The sequence below is a fragment of the Astatotilapia calliptera genome, chromosome 13 (assembly GCF_964374335.1).
Source record: "Astatotilapia calliptera chromosome 13, fAstCal68.1, whole genome shotgun sequence".
Taxonomy (NCBI): domain Eukaryota; kingdom Metazoa; phylum Chordata; class Actinopteri; order Cichliformes; family Cichlidae; genus Astatotilapia; species Astatotilapia calliptera.
This window is the reverse complement of record NC_137434.1, coordinates 30,972,568-30,988,718: the sequence shown is the minus strand read 5'-3', so window position 1 is coordinate 30,988,718 and position 16,151 is coordinate 30,972,568. Positions and strand designations below refer to the sequence as shown.

Here is a 16,151-nt window from a genome sequence, read left to right as displayed (position 1 = left end):
GCTGACAGCTGTAGTTCTCTATTTTTTCCAATTCAATTTAATTTACAAGCTCTAAATCACAACAGTTGGCTCAAGGTGCTTTAAAAGCTTCTTCTAAATCCATCACAGGTGAGACAGACGGGCAGCTATGCGCGTTCCTGAGCGGAAGGATCTGCGCAAGCTAATAATCCCCCGCCCATTTCCGGCTTCGCTTGAGCCGGGCGTCCATTTTTTCGCGCTCGGATTTTAGGAGGTAAAATAACACACCATGAGTCTGTGTAGCACTGCCAGGTTTATTTTGAAAGGCACCACAGTTTCTAATAAATAATCAAACTGTGAAGAAGTTAATATGAAAGATGGAAGATGTTATATTTCCACTGTAGTGTCAGTACACTATTAGAGCTTATGCCGAGTCAGACTGCACACACAATAGTTTGTTTACAAGTTGACTTCTTCTTTTATTGGGATCACACAGAAGTAACACACACACATAACTGGGCGTGGTGCCCCCTACTGGCGATAGCTTGCATAGCACACAATTCTTGGTTCATACATAACAGAAGAGTCAGAAGAAAAAAGAAAAGTCACCTGTGCAGTGCTTAAAAAATACTTTTAAAAAGTGTAAAAAGGACAGCACAGAGTGTAGAGTCGTGTCTCATTAAGTCAGCACTGAAGCATTACACGAGTACATGATGCATGTTTAAACTATGCACATCAACATATTTGTGGACCTATTCTGCCTTTTTTGAGATTATATACACACATAGACAGTGTGTATTTTGGACAGGAGTCAAGTCTGTTTGTTTCAGACAGAGGATGAAGTGAAGGGCTGCTATGAAATACAGGATTATTATCAGGGGTGCACATAAGTGGTCCGCAGGTGCGCATTCGCTGTCAAAATAAAAGACGCGCACCAGATAAGAAGTTGCAACGTGTGTTTGCGTACATAAGATTTTCTGATTATTATTAACCTGTGAATCATGCAAAGCCACCCTAAAAGATTCAGAAAATAAGAATGAGCAGGACAGATTTCCACCTTAAGAACTTTTACAGATACATCACTTGTAACTGTACTTCAAAGCTATGGCACTGATGGCTTTTTTACTTCAGTGTAAAGATATCATTACTTCTTCGTATTCTGCCAATCTGTGAATTAAAACAGGGAGGATTTCAGGGTTGTTTTCCTGCTCGATGAGTTGAGGACACGCCCATGATCTTAGCCCATAAGAAGCACCTTAACACATCGAGGAACGTTTCTGTTAAAGTTCGAACATTGACTCTCCCATAGCTTTCCTGACAGTACAAAGGGTGTGGGCTCTTATGTTAATAAAGGCAGACCCTCAAATAAAAAACATTTTCTTTTGTTTTAGGAAGAATGACTACTGCAGCAGTAGCAATCTATAATACCCATAGGCAGGCTGTTTTCATTGTTCAGGGGCTGTTGGGAACATTGCTGCAAAAATAACATCAATCCCAGTCTTGACTGATTCTTTGAATCTGTAGAAAAAAGCCGCTGCTGATTCTGGTTCTGGCGTTTTCTCCTGGTAGAATCGATTTTTGAAGGGTAAGCTCTCTTTCTGGCTCACTGAGTTTTCCATCCTGCAGGTGAAGGTTTTCACGCTGTCCATTTCCAGACTGCTGAGATCCCTTTTGTCTTGTCCCCTTTCCCACTCTCCATCGTCCTTCTTCCAGGAATAGGTGACAGGCCCGGCATTTGTAATGTCTCCATAACATTTCAGTCCGCATAGCGATGGTCGATCACACGCCAGCGGCTGCAGAGTCACCTCAGGTCGGGGCACATCCTCGATCGCCACAGTCTTATGAACCCGACCCTGGAACTGGTTGTTGATCTCCACTGAATACCATCCACTGTCCGCCGCAGTCATGTCCCTGATCTCCAACTCTCCTGTGCCAGTGTTCAGAGTGGTTCGGCCTCTAAACTTGCTGTAATATGTCAGAGGAATCTGGTCTTTCTCCCACTCAGCCAGCAGGTTCTTGCCGTATGTCCACACGATGCTGGTGATCTGTTCATAGACCGGCTCAGGGCTGAGCTGAAGTGTGCCACCAACCCTGAAGTACTTCTCCACAGTCTGGGCCTGACAGAAGCTAACGTTAGCCACCAGCAGCACCAGCAGCGCTCCGAGAACCACAGACCGACCCATGTCCACTGATCAATACAGGAGTGACAGAGTATCGATGATCACATCAATAAAAACTCACTCGTCGAAATCTTTTCAGGCAGGTCAGTAAAAACCGACGAACGTGAGGCGGTTTGAGTCACTGATAAAGAAACAGACCTCCGCCTTTTTCTTTTGCTGTGGAGCAAAATGTCTCAGAAAAAAACCTTCAGCGTGGCTTCTCTGCTGTTCGCTTTCAAAATGAAAGAACAAAAAATATTTCAACCAATTTCTACAGTCATTGATTTAAAGCCATATATTCTAATCAATTCAGTGTTAAATGAAACATTTGTTAATTTTGTAATATTTGTGAACCAGATGATTTATTTCTTAATAAATTAATAACAATTGTTTCTTTTCTTTCTCTCCCCCCCCCCCTTTTTTTTTTTTTTTTTTTTTAGCAATATCAAAGTTAATTTGGAGATCTTTGAGGTGAAAGTCAGTAACAAAAACTCGCCTCGGTTGTATAAAGTTGGATCCAACTGTTGTCCATGGGATTTATGGTTTCCCTTCCTAATCCTTAAAGGCTCGCAGGTGAAAGTGATCAACACAGGTGAATACAACACTCAAACTAACGCCTCAGCACCACGAGGAGAAGAAAGCAACCTGAATGCGAAGATGAAAGAAGAAGAAAGAGGCAAACAGCTTATTTTTACAGCTATATAACACTGCTGTTAGTGTGAGCGTAACATCAGGTACCAATTTAATAACGTCATAATCAGGAAAATCCTCAGGAACATGTAAAAAGAAAGAAGAGTTTATCAGAGGCGCTGTTTGAGGTTTTACTGCTTTATTGCTGCAGTCAAAACAATCCTCGCTGATATTGTATTTATATTATTAACATGACAATTCATGTTTTATATGTGCAATGAAGCAGAACAGCGACGCAACACGGCTTTATTTTGAAAAGCACGGAATCGAGTTTCCTTAGAAAGTGAAAGTAACTCTAAAGTAGGCCTCGGTCCTATTGTCCCGCACTTATTGTAAAATGGTTTGTCTGTAGCCACATAACGTCTGTATTAAGAACTAAATTAGTCTTAAAGAATAAAAGCGACAATTTGACAGCAACCCCGAGAACCCCCCCCCCCCCCCCCCCCCCACACACACACACACACACACACTGGCTCTACGGGGAGGTGTCTGACCGATCAGAGCAGTTTCCACATAGGAAAGAAATGTGCTCCGTGTCTTTCCCATGTGCTTTCTTTGGAAAGAATGTGTATGTAAATAGACTTATTTATGTAAATAAATGTTTATTTTGACACACAGTAGGCTATAAACGTAAATATGTGCATTTCAGTTCATCCACAGAGTGACTGCAGTGATTGTTCAGGGTGAATTTGATATTTACAATAAGAAAAGAATAGATGGTTTTTCTGGTTTTCTATTCACACATGAAAGAACAAAGCCTCCTTGCCTGCGTCCTGTCGTGTGTTCCTGTAAATGTGTGTGAATGGGTGGATGACTGAATGTGTAAAGCGCTTTGGGGTCCTTAGGGACTAGTAAAGCGCTATACAAATACAGGCCACAGGCCATTTACAAAATGTGTGAAGTTGTCCCTGATGCAGTGGGATTATAAATTATTACAATTAATTTAAACACATTTAGAATGGATAAGTGGCATAATGACTTCATGCACTTCATGTTACTTGTTACCAATGAAACAGGCAGCTGATAGACAGATGATGCTGTCAGACCTTCGAAAATCCTCGTGAATGCTGAACTGTTGAACCAACACATATGATACAGTATACTGTATCATTTATGCTGTTTGCCTGTTATGATCGCTGGTTTAGGTTCCAGGGTTTTTGATTTGTCTTAGAGGTTTTGAATTTATTTTATTTGGACTCCTTTTCCTTTGAAAGGGTAAATGGCCTGATTCCTATATAGCACTTTCCTCCTCTCCCAGAGAACTTAAAACACTTTACACAATGTGCCTCATTCACAGCCTCTTTCTATGCTCAAGTGCTTTTCATCTAACATTCACACACATTCAGACTGTGATGGGGTGCTGCTTGGGGTTAGTACCTCTTTGGCATACAGACTGGAGCAGCCAGGTATTGAACCACCAACCCTTTGTTTAGTAGATGACATGCTGTTCCTCCTCAGCTTCACCTGTAGTGCGGTGTAGCTGTGACTCATGCAAAATTGCTGTAGAAGAATCAGAGTGTAGAGGATGGGACTGAGGACGCAACCCTGTAGGACGCCAGTGTTTGTAATAATGCTGGCTGAAGTCCTGTTGCTTATCCTGACGGACCGACAAACTCCTCATACCCTCATGTATGAGTCTTTGTTTTCCAGATGGGAGAGGGAATAGTGAAGGGCAGCAGTGACCATGGGGCCAAATCAGCTTCATATCATTCAAATCCTCAGATAAATTATTTCCTTGGGAACAAAACATATCATGATTCTAATTGATCGGGTTAATTGATCCCGATTATGGGCGTCTCATTGAAGGCCTGGTTTCCAGATTTGGGTTGTTTCTGGTCGAACTGAAGGATTTCTTGTATCTCCAGTGAAAGTCACAGTGTTGGGCAGACGTATCTGTACATATGTGAAAAAAGTGGCTGAGCTTTCTGCCGTCTGTCTTTGTGGTGCATTCAGGGTCATGCATTCAGGGTTGTTCCCTGAATGCACCACAGGTATGTGCAGGTACACATACTAACTGTGAATGTCCCAAACATGAATGATTGTGAACTCTCAAAATAAACTTCTTTGTGTTTTTATTTGAGTCACAAAAGCGGGCAGGTGGTGCCCTCTTGTGGTCACATTTGTGCTTTACACAAGTAAAATTGAATTGAATCGTCTGCAGTGGAAACAGCAGATGGCATTAATTATATCTTTTCTGAGTTAATTTCACTGAGAATAATCAGACCCCAGAATATGACTTTAGCACCACAGTCATGGAGCCTGAGTTGAAAGTTAAGTAATTCTAGACCCTAAAAATCTAATTGAAGCTATTTGTTTGAAGTTTATTGTGTTTAACCAAAGGTTTCTACGTGCTTTAAAGAAATGAATCCCCAACATCTTATATTAATTTGTCTTTAGGAAGGTGACACGCACTGTTGGTGTAAGTCGTCTTTCATTTTCTTGGCTGAAGCAGGAACACCTTCACTGTGGGGAAAAAGAAAGAATATTTTATTGTTATTGTACTTATAAGTTATTTTATTTGACTTTGTTTTGTGTTTTTCATTGACTTTACCCAGCATTTCATTATATGAGACACTGCTTGTGTACTTACAGGCTTTTGTTAATATTTGTTTAGTTTTATTATTATTATTTAGTATTTTCATTCTAAGCAGCTCAGCATGTTTAAATGATTTTCTTGCTTATTTTACATTTTATTCACAGCTGAAGCATTTTGAGCTGCACTAAAGTAAGTTTCTGTTGTAGTGAAATTAAAAAGTCACAAACAAATTTTATGTGAAATACTTTGGCTGGTATTAAACAGTGTGACGCATTAAACTGCTTCATCAGTGTCGACTCGCTGAATGAGAAGAACTGCTGCTGGGAGACATTCAAAACTGTTGATTCACTGAGAAAAGGAGCTGCCGGTGATCTCAGACTGTTTTGCTGGGTTTGATTAACCTTCCGGTGAAAACGTGTCCTTCGTTATGTGTTGACTGTCACTGTGGTGCCAAACCTTCAACCTCAATCATCAAACCTGGAATACGCTGTATGAATATTTCACACCAGATATGATCTTTATATTTTAAGTTTCTGCATTTTTAGGAGGAGTTCAGAAGTGTGTGCAGGTTTGCTCAGCCTTTTCATTTATATAGAAATGATACATTTATGTCTCTTAAATGTTGAGTTCACGGCTCACTTCACACACACAAGTTCAGGGGTAAAGAGGAAGAGGAGGAAGCGAGGAGGAGGAGCCTGAATAAAAACGATTCCCTCTTAATCATTTTTATTGTCTGGACATTTTGAAATGCTGTTTTATTTCATGATGATGCCATTTTTATTAACAGCATTACTGGAATTTTCCTGTATGGTCCCTTTGCTGTATTTTCCATTTTTAGGGAATTGCTGTAATATCTTTTAAGGTATTTCTACTGCAGTCTCATTTACTGTAGTTTTACTGCAATGTCTGTAACCAGAGTGTAACAACACTTTTAGTGTATTTTCCTTTATTTTTGCTTAAATTAGTTTTGTTGTTTACAGTACTGTTTATTAATTTAAACCCGTAGAAGCATTCTGATTGCAGTGCAGCACTTTAAGCTAAAACTTAACATGAAAATGAGATACACATTTGTCAGATTTGTCCTTAAAATTTACTTTTATTTGTAGAAAATTGATTTGAAATGAATGAAAGTACAACATTTGTTTTTAAATGCAGACTGATTTTCTAAAACACTGAATGTTGCTACTTGTGGACCTCATTAAAAATGCATTGAATCATTTTGATATATTACACCAAACCCGCCATTACTTTGACAACCTATTGCATTCTTGGTCTTATATGAAGAACCTGGACTGCTGCTTTTTTCCTATTAGGCAACATAATGAGGCATAAAGCATAAGGAGGATACTTACAAGCTATAATACGTTTAATTGAATCCCTTATATTAAAAAAGTTAAATGTATTTCAGGTGTGACAGATTTGATTTTGCTCTGTTACTGTAATATTGATCTTTGATTTTTAATTAGCTGTTTAATTCTCCCTGATAAGCTCGGGAGTTCTCGGAGCTCCTCTCCGCGATTCGTTCCAGCAGGAATGGAGGAGAGTAATCTATTACACACGCTGAGGCGGTAACGAGCCCCGCATCGCTTCCACCTGACTGAGTGTGAGCGCGTCACACAGAGAGGTGAGTCCACTGTGAGTCACATCGGGGCTGAAGACCGAGGAGGCAGAGAGTTCTTCCCCTCCGAGGAGGAATCATCCGAGCCACCGTTGCTGCTGATCCCCCATCATTTATCTTTATTATTATTATTATTATTATTATTATTATTATTATTATTATTATCATTTAATTCTGAGGATTTATTCACGGAACCTTTTTTCTGTTTTCTTCTTGACGCGGATCTTACAAAAAATCAAAGGAAAGTGTTTTATTTATATATTTATTTATTTTATGTTTTATTTTTTCCTTCGAAGGATGTTCAGTGGATCAGCTGCACGGAGGACAAACGGCTTTCCTCGCGGATATTAATGCGCTCTGTCACTTTGCGTGATGGAGAACTTTACCGTGTGGAGTAATTTCACTCGAGTTCTGTCAGAGCTGGACGGGACGGAGGAGGACGAGGACGGGGAAGAGGACGGCGGAGGGATCGGCGGACTGCGCGTCCTCGTCGCCTGCGTGCTCTTCCTGCTCATCGTGTCCACGTTGCTCGGGAACACGCTCGTGTGCGCAGCCGTGATAAAGTTCCGCCACCTGCGCTCCAAAGTCACCAACTTCTTCGTCATCTCTCTGGCCGTGTCCGACCTGTTCGTGGCCGTGCTCGTGATGCCGTGGGAGGCCATCACTGAGGTGACCAACACGTGGCTGTTTGGACGCTTTTGTGACGTCTGGATCGCCTTTGACATCATGTGCTCCACAGCGTCCATCCTCAACCTGTGCATCATCAGCGTGGACCGCTACTGGGCCATCTCCAGCCCCTTCAAGTACGAGCGGAAAATGACTCATCGCGTGGCGTTTGTCATGATAGGGGTGGCGTGGACGCTGTCCATTCTGATCTCCTTCATCCCCGTGCAGCTCAACTGGCACCGGGCCGGGGAGGAGGAGCGGGAGGTGGCGATGGAGGAGATGGCGGCGATAATGGCCGCCAGCGGAAAGAACTTCACAAACTTGAGCAGCTTCAACTCGAGCGACGTCGCCGCCCAGAGTTGTGTGGCCAACCTGAACAAGACCTACGCCATCTCCTCCTCCTTTATCAGCTTTTACATCCCAGTGGTGATCATGATCGCCACCTACACCCGGATCTACCGAATCGCTCAGACCCAGATCCGTCGGATCATGTCTTTGGAGCGGGCGGCAGAGCAGGCGCAGCACCAAGGCCACGGCGTGAACAGGAACCAGCAGCAGGTGCAGCGGCCCGGCGACGAGGCCTCGCTGAAGTCCTCGTTCAAGAAGGAAACCAAAGTCCTGAAGACGCTTTCAATCATCATGGGCGTGTTCGTGTTTTGTTGGCTGCCCTTCTTTGTCCTCAACTGCACCGTCCCCTTCTGCGACCCGCCGTGCGTCAGCGACACCACCTTCACCGTCTTCGTCTGGTTCGGCTGGGCCAACTCGTCCCTCAACCCGGTCATCTACGCGTTCAACGCAGACTTCCGCCGAGCTTTCGCCAGCATCCTGGGCTGCGGCCGAGTCTGCTCGAACAACGCGGTGGAGGCGGTGAACTTAAGCAACGAACTGGTTTCCTACCACCATGACACCACCCTCCACAAGGAGGCGCTGGTCCCAGCTCAGCCGCAGCAGCATCCCCGCAACATTAACGTCAGCTCGGACCACCTGGAGGACATGAGCGCACATTTTGACGAGGAGTCGATCATCTCCAACGGTTCTCCGAGCCACAACAGACTGCTGCTGCTTCCCGCAACCATCCAGTATGAGGAAGACCCAGAGATTTCCTTGGAAACAATCACACCGTTCACCTCAGCTCCAGGGCTGGAGAGTGATGCTCTGATACCAGGACAAGTCCACCAGGACGGATAGGACAGACACAATGTTTGGACATTCCTCCATGATGTGTGCTCTTGATTCATTTAAAGTTGTGGACTTTAGAACTTCATAATTTGGGTTATTGATCTGAAACTGGCTAAAATCACCACTGAGCACAAAGAATGTATAATCTCCACGTTCATCCTATTATAGCCCGTCACGAAGGGACAGATGGTGCTTGAAAAAACTTTGTCTTGACAAGTCTGATGGCTGATATCTGGAGCTCTGAGGTCTCTCCAGACGAATGTCCCATTAACAACTCAATAGTTGCGCCTGAACAAGTCATTAAAATTGCACTAAAACTTCCTTCTCATTTAAACTCTTTAAATGAGAGTCCAGTGACATCACCTGCTGGTTTGTAAAGTCCAGTTCTGAAGCCTCAAACTGAGCGTTTCTGACATGCTAACCAGGCGTGACGATCTGCTTTCTCACTATAACATTTTCAGCGGGGATCAACTGCTGAGACGAAAATGCCCTGTTTCACGTAGATAAATATAAAAAAAGAAAAACAGAGCTGTAATGCACTTTTTCTTAGTGCGAGGAACTGAGCACTCTGTGATTCCCAAATCACAGCAGTGTACGCACTAAGTAGATGCGCCCTAAATCATACCCCTGCTTTACTGTCCATTTAACTTTTTATGGGACCATAATTTATAAAAATAAACATTTTATGTCCAGTAAGATGTAAAACTAGGAATTGAGACCATAAACTCATCAGATAAGTTTTCACTGAAGTCATTTATCAAGTGAGAAGGGGAGCCATTTTCCCATCGTGTTAAATATGACCCAACTTCTTTTTCCCGCTGGCCTTTAGAAAGAACGCAGGTTCGAGGCCCTCCAGCGTTGGCTGGATCTATCGAGCCTGATATTAAATAACAGGCGGGAAACTCAAGCTACTCTTAAATGCCAGCATCCTAATTTATATATTTTTAACATCCTGTTTGCTGCTGTATTTTGTATTTTGTTTGTTTTTTCACGTTTTCTTTAGGTTGTTTAAATAGAAACAAATGTATGTGTGTGGAAATGTGACCTCCTGACAAAAAGCCTGTGCAAACCCAGTGCAGACACAATCGTTTAAACCCATATTTATTCACAGTAGAACACAGAAAACATATCAGATGTTTAAGCGTAGACAGTTTGAAGTCGATGGCAGCAACATGCCTCAAAACATCCATGATGGGAGCAACAAGGCTGGAGAAGCAGGCGGTGCAAAAAATAAACAGCTGGAGAAACATGTTGTACAAATCAGGTTAATTGGCAGCAGGTCAGCAACATGATTGGGCATAAAAAGAGCATCTTGATTTATAAATTGTGAAACAATTTCAGAATAATATTCATCAAAATAAAATTGTAAAAAAACTCAGAAAATATTAAATCATAAACTAGTCTGGAGAAGCATCTGTGTGCATGAGACGAGGCTGGAAACCCGGACTGGATGCCTGTGATCCGATGGCTCTTTGGCTTCGGAGTAGAAGAGTCTGAGTGCTGAGCCAGCTGAGAACATCTGGAGCATCCTGAAACCAAAAATGGGACAAAGAGGAGTCCGGACTGCTGGGCATCAGTCCAGAACCGGACAACAGTCCTCTGGAAGTCCAGCAGCTGCTGTCCTCAGCTCACAGGCAGATGTTACAGAGGAAACATGGACCAGCCCAAACTTTTAGAGACGTGTTGATACCATCAAATTCAAAACAGTCTCATATGTTCATTAAGACTCAGTTCAATCATTTGACTCGTTTTTTGTGAATAAATGGGTTTGTGACATTTGCAAATCATTGTATTCTGTTTTTATGTACATTTTCCACAGCATCCCAACTTTTTGTATACTAGGAGAGAACTGTTAGTGATGTGGAAGTGCTTTAGAGACACGTAGAGGCAACCGGTGTTTGTGTGTTAAAACAGAATTAAGGGTTGAGGTTATGAAACCTGACCCTGACTCTGACGTTCATCCATAAAATGACATTTAAAGCATCATCATAAGTGCGATGATATTTGCCATTCATCCGTAATCCGCAAGACGCACCGGTTGTTTGAGAATATGGTATTAACAGGGACTTAATGTGAAGGCAACATTTAAATATCTAAACAGTACGATGGCTACTCTGTTGCTTCGTTGAGGTTTTAAATGCACTGTAAACCATCAGAGAGACGAATAAATGCAGAAGAGGTTTAACTGAGTGAAAGTCAAAGCTGCTGTACTGAATCTTCACAGCAGAAAAACTTGATGGCAGTCATTGAGGATCAGGGAGGATGGTGGGGGGGCCTGACAGGTAACCTGACTCCCTCACTAACATCCTGTCTCCCCCCCCCCCTACAGATACATTATGCTGTTTTCAGCTATTCTTAGAAACATGACATTTTTGACAAAAAGTAAAAAAGTAGAAATGAGATTTTTTTCCAAACAAGAAAAACAAAATACTTTTATTTTATTTTATTGATATAGCGCCCAACCACATTCGTCTCAAGTAAAGACGGTACAATGATACACAGAAAACCCAACAGTCAGAAGACAGCGAGGATGCGATGACGATACAAATACAAACGAACACGGAGCGACGGCAGAGTCTGAGTTTTCCTCCCGTTGGTCGACGCTCCTTCCTCTCTCTCTGCAGTCTACCTCTGCTCTCTCCTTTCATCTTCACTCAGTGGTGGAGTTGAAACAGAGTGGAGGCTCCAGGGGCCACTGAGGGGATGGCACTCTGAACCTCACAGGTGTGTCCTGCAGGGTCAGCTGTTCAGTGCATCATCGAGATGTTTCATGAGGGAGGAAACGAGAGCAGTAAAATAAGTAAAATAGGAAATGCACAACGATGAAAACAATAAAAACACTAAGAAATTCAGAAAACGTTGGTCCTAAAAAAAAAAAAAAAGGTGATGAGGTGGTCCTGATGTTTTTAAACAAGAAAAAGAAGAAATGGGGATTCTCAGTTCATCCGACCCCCCCCCCCCCCCCCAATAAGAAAATTAAGCTAGGTCTGAAAAAACAAAAAAACAAAACAAGAATGTAATTCATCCTGTGAAAGTACGCAGTTGGTGTGAACGGCTCCATTAACAATACTTTTTTATTCACGAAACATTGTCACAAATAACACTCGATGATATTTCAGATGGTTGTGTGAGTAAACTGGACCAGCACGTCTGACATCATCAAGCACCATCAGTTAAATCAGCTTCCCTCTCCATCCTGATTGCACTGTTGCTGGCAGGTGACTGGCTGATTTGGTAAATGGTGAGCACTTGAACAGGACAATAACAAAGTGGATATATGACTGCAGTATTAGAGCACAGTGTCTGTCCAACGGTCTCACAGCAGTTTGTGAAATATTCAACATGAAATGCTTTCATTCTTGTTTCTGGACACAAATCTCCGCTCCCCACCAATATTCCCTCTAATCTTTCATGTGTCTGAGCGAACACACAAACTCCCTGAGCGGACACTTGGACCACTGTGAGCAACAGCAGACGTGTGCACTGTGGTCACGCCAGCGTCGAATCCATCCAAGTTACATGGTTTACTAAAATAATCAAATTACAGCATTTATGTTAGACTACATTTAATTAACTGCTTTAGCCCACTTACAATGAAAATTTAGAAAAAAAATCTTGTTCATGACCTGTAGCATGTTAACACTATTGGAAGGAAAAATAACCTGAACTCCAATAAAGCTCTGACTTGTATGATGAGTCTGAGTCTGGGAGAGAGTCTGTAACTCTCTGTCTGCAAAATACAGTAAATAATGACCAATGTTGGGAAATTAATTATATAGTTACTTCTTCAAAAAAGTAACTGAGTTATGCAAACAAAGTTTTTTGCAGCTGTTTACCTAAAAATGCAGCCAAGGCGTTTTTTTAAACAAACATTTCAAACTATTTACAGAACAATCAGCTGTTCTGCATCAAATCTGATGCCACACAAATTATTTGTGCCGCTGCAAAAAATAATTTCTGTCCACTATGAGATGAAGGAGAACAACAGCCTGATACCTGCAGGCCTGACAGCAGCAGATGTGTCACTGCTGTAACACCTGTAACACTCAGCAGTCGCCTCATTGTTCTGACACACACAACAAAACTACTGACTACACTACACACTAACTACACACTAACTACACAAGATTTGTGTTAAACGTAGCAAATCTCTCACATCTCAAACACACCGTCACTCCTAAAACTTCCCCCTCCCTAAACAACTAAATGCCATGTTGCCATATCATGTTTTGATTGGTCCACATGGTACATTTTTCCACCAATAGGAAAGGCTGGAGGGGGGCTGTGTTTGTTCACAGGCGGAGTGATTTCGAGCGTTTTCCTTATAAAACGCCGTTTTTACCGTTTCTTCCTGCAGTAAATATAAACAACGACAGTATTCAGGAAGAAAACCAAACACTGCAGATATTTTATCATAACTCTGGTTTTACGTGGCCGATCAACACAATTTAAAAACTGGTATAAAGTCCACACTGTTTCCGTCAATTGTTCCGTCTGTCCTGCTCACATCTCCAATGGTTGTACACGTTGTCATTAACGTGGCTTCACTCCGCATCAACCGCTTTGCTAAAACACCGGTGTGGGCACATAAGGACGCTGTCATAGCCTTTCAACCACTTTGTGGTTTCAACCGCTGCGTATATACGAATGTGAATCCCATCATTGGCTGGACTATGGGATAAGGTGGCATCGTTCTGATCCCATACGGGAGCAGCCAGTCACTCACTGACTAACACTGCAGAACAGAATTGTTAAAGTATTCATTTTAATTTCAATTCAGGTTAGATTTTTCTTTTGTGCCCAATGCAGCTTTTCTGTGCGCAGAGACCGTGCCTGCAGTGCGCAATTACGCACGCGCGCAGCTTAGAGGGAACATTGCTCCCCACAGGTTTGCATCACACTCATCTCTGCCCAGGAAGAGCAGGAAGGGTAGTGAGTGCTGTGAATCATTGCATCACTTACAGCAGAAACACGCAATTCAAGCAGCTCACAGAACTGAAAGCCGTCCTAATAAAAGTGCTTTTAGAAAAACATCCTGCTTTGGTTTAAAATACAAAGACTGCCGTTCTTTCAAAGTTTCAAAGACAACAAATAATTCTTGTTGAAACACGTCCGTTTCACACTCGTTCTGACTGTGATGACAAACAGGAACAATGTGCGTCTGTGAACAAGAACTAATTGCTTTTTGCGACAGTTTCACATTTTGCTGTGAGACTGGTCGAAGTGGTCGTACTCCTCTATGATGCAGCATGCACCAATGTTTAATGGAGCCGCTCATTTACAGCGCGTAACGCAAAAGTTGATGCAACGTAAAGCAACTAATGCACACTGACCACCTTCACTCCCTAAAGGAGCTCTTCCCATGTAGTCTGTTTCATATATTTAATGAATTACTGAAGAATTTTAATGTCTGATGTACTCTTCTCTCCTTTTTTACTTATAATCTTTTATACATTTGTCAGCTACTTGTTGCTGTGCTGCTCAGGTTTTTGGATAGAAGAAATCACTGAGAGACAGCAGGAACTGTGAGCCTCCGGTATTACTCTGATGTTACAATAAACCAAAAAATTAATATAATTTGTTATTAAACAAAACTAACTGCAGATGAAGCCCATAAAGTTTGCAGGAAAATGTTTATTGAAGTCACAGAGTGAGTGCTTTTAGAGCCATCTCCCTAATATCGTCTATGCAACAGGAAGTCAGAGTTGCCACCCCCTGTTGGTCATCACGAGGAATGCAGCGTGGCACTGGAAGCTCCATCTTACACTCTATGGCAGCGGTCTCCAACCTTTTTTGCGCCACGGACCGGTTTATGCCCAACAATATTTTCAAGGACCGGCCTTTAAGGTGTCGCGGATAAATACAACAAAATCAAACTAGTACAGGTACCGAAAAAAAGAAGATTTATTCATAACACACGTGAAAAGACCCAGGAAAACAGAGTTAACGATAAAACTGATAAAAACCCTGAAAACCATACATTTCACACCTGAGCCTCAACTCTCGCGGCCCGATACCGGTCCGAGGCCCGGGGGTTGGGGACCGCTGCTCTGTGGCACAGGTGACAAACTCCCGTCCTCGAGCGTCCTGAAACTTTTCAACATTTCCCTGCTGCAACACACCTGGATAAGATTAGTAGGTCAATTGCAAGGGGTCGGCCTGCTAATTTTATTCAGGTGTGTTGCAGCAGGGACACATGGAAAAGTTTCAGCACACTGGCCCTCCAGGACTGGAGTCTGACATCCCTGTATGGTGTAAGTAAAGGTTTTAAAAGAGCTCCAGCTTACAGGTCTAGGAGGTTGTCAGCACTGAGCATGAAGGGACTTTAGCTTCACCTCAGTGAGGAGACGTATTTGATCCCAAAGGTGTGACCACATCCTCTTGGATCAGGAGCACACGGACAATGAAACTGCTAATTATGGAATTTACTTACTGTCAATTACAAGTACACAGAACAGTTTTCTTACCCAACTGAGTCTTTATCAAATGAGACATTAGAAGAAGAAGTATCGTCACATGCATACACGAGTCACAGGACTCGACACTCCAGTGATTTATTCACTATCAGTTGCAGAAAAAATATAGATTTTTTTTTTAAATCAGCGCCAAACACAGGTGTCAACCTTTATTTTGAAGGCTGGGTGTGGCTCACGGCGTGATTGCTCACTTTTCATTGTACACATTAGATAATAGAACAAGCTGTTCTGTGTTGCATGTGTGCTTTTAAACTGACAATAACACACAGACTTGACATCATTTAGACAGCATCAGCTGCTGCAGAAGCTCACATGTCATTATACATTTGCATCAGCGCAAATAAATAAATAGAGAAGGAAACCCTAAAAAAAATTAGTTTTTTTCTGTTATACAACCTGCGAATACTTTGTGCACGGGCCGCCCTGCTGGTAATTTTGATAGTTTCTATGCCAAAGGGGAAAAATAGCTCAGCTTTCATTCTGAACAGCACCGGGGAAGGCCTCTGTGTCCATGAATGCCCCTTTGTCATAACGTGCGTCACAGTATGAGGCTGTGAAAGTACTAATTTGTTAGTGTGAACTGTCTCCTGATGAAAGGTTCGACAGATTCAAGTCATCACTGCTGCACAGTTTGTGTTTTTACAGTTGCCAAATTTCTTTTTGTTGTATCACTTTTATTCCAACCGTTATGGGTGAAATAATGATGCTGATGTGAGCGCACTCGCTAATGAGAGACTATGAACTTTATTCCTGCACCAACAGAAGACCCAAAATGAGAGTTTGGATCAAGGAAGCAAGAGCAAACTTTACTAAACTTTATTGCACTGAACCAGAACTCTGGGAGAGGCCAGAGGAAGAGATGGGAGCAC

The 16,151-nt window shown here is 42.4% G+C and overlaps 2 protein-coding genes across 2 annotated transcripts; one reads left to right on the top strand and one right to left on the bottom strand.

The window, feature by feature from the left end:
* Positions 1-258: 258 nt before the first annotated feature.
* LOC113034964 (CD48 antigen-like) lies at positions 259-2,450 on the bottom strand. The gene has a single exon (XM_026190163.2). The coding sequence runs from the start codon at positions 2,139-2,141 to the stop codon at positions 1,404-1,406; it is 738 nt and encodes a 245-aa protein (XP_026045948.1). The 5' UTR covers positions 2,142-2,450; the 3' UTR covers positions 259-1,403.
* Positions 2,451-3,281: 831 nt separating this feature from the next.
* LOC113035474 (D(1)-like dopamine receptor) lies at positions 3,282-10,704 on the top strand. Its single transcript, XM_080288137.1, has one exon. It carries the CDS (start codon positions 7,334-7,336, stop codon positions 8,813-8,815), a length of 1,482 nt encoding a protein of 493 aa, XP_080144263.1. The 5' UTR covers positions 3,282-7,333; the 3' UTR covers positions 8,816-10,704.
* The last annotated feature ends 5,447 nt before the right edge of the window (positions 10,705-16,151 follow it).

Coding starts and splice junctions, on each gene's coding strand:
- LOC113035474 (XM_080288137.1), top strand. CDS start 7,334: ATGGAGAACTTTACCGTGTGGAGTAATTTCACTCGAGTTCTGTCAGAG.
- LOC113034964 (XM_026190163.2), bottom strand. CDS start 2,141: ATGGGTCGGTCTGTGGTTCTCGGAGCGCTGCTGGTGCTGCTGGTGGCT.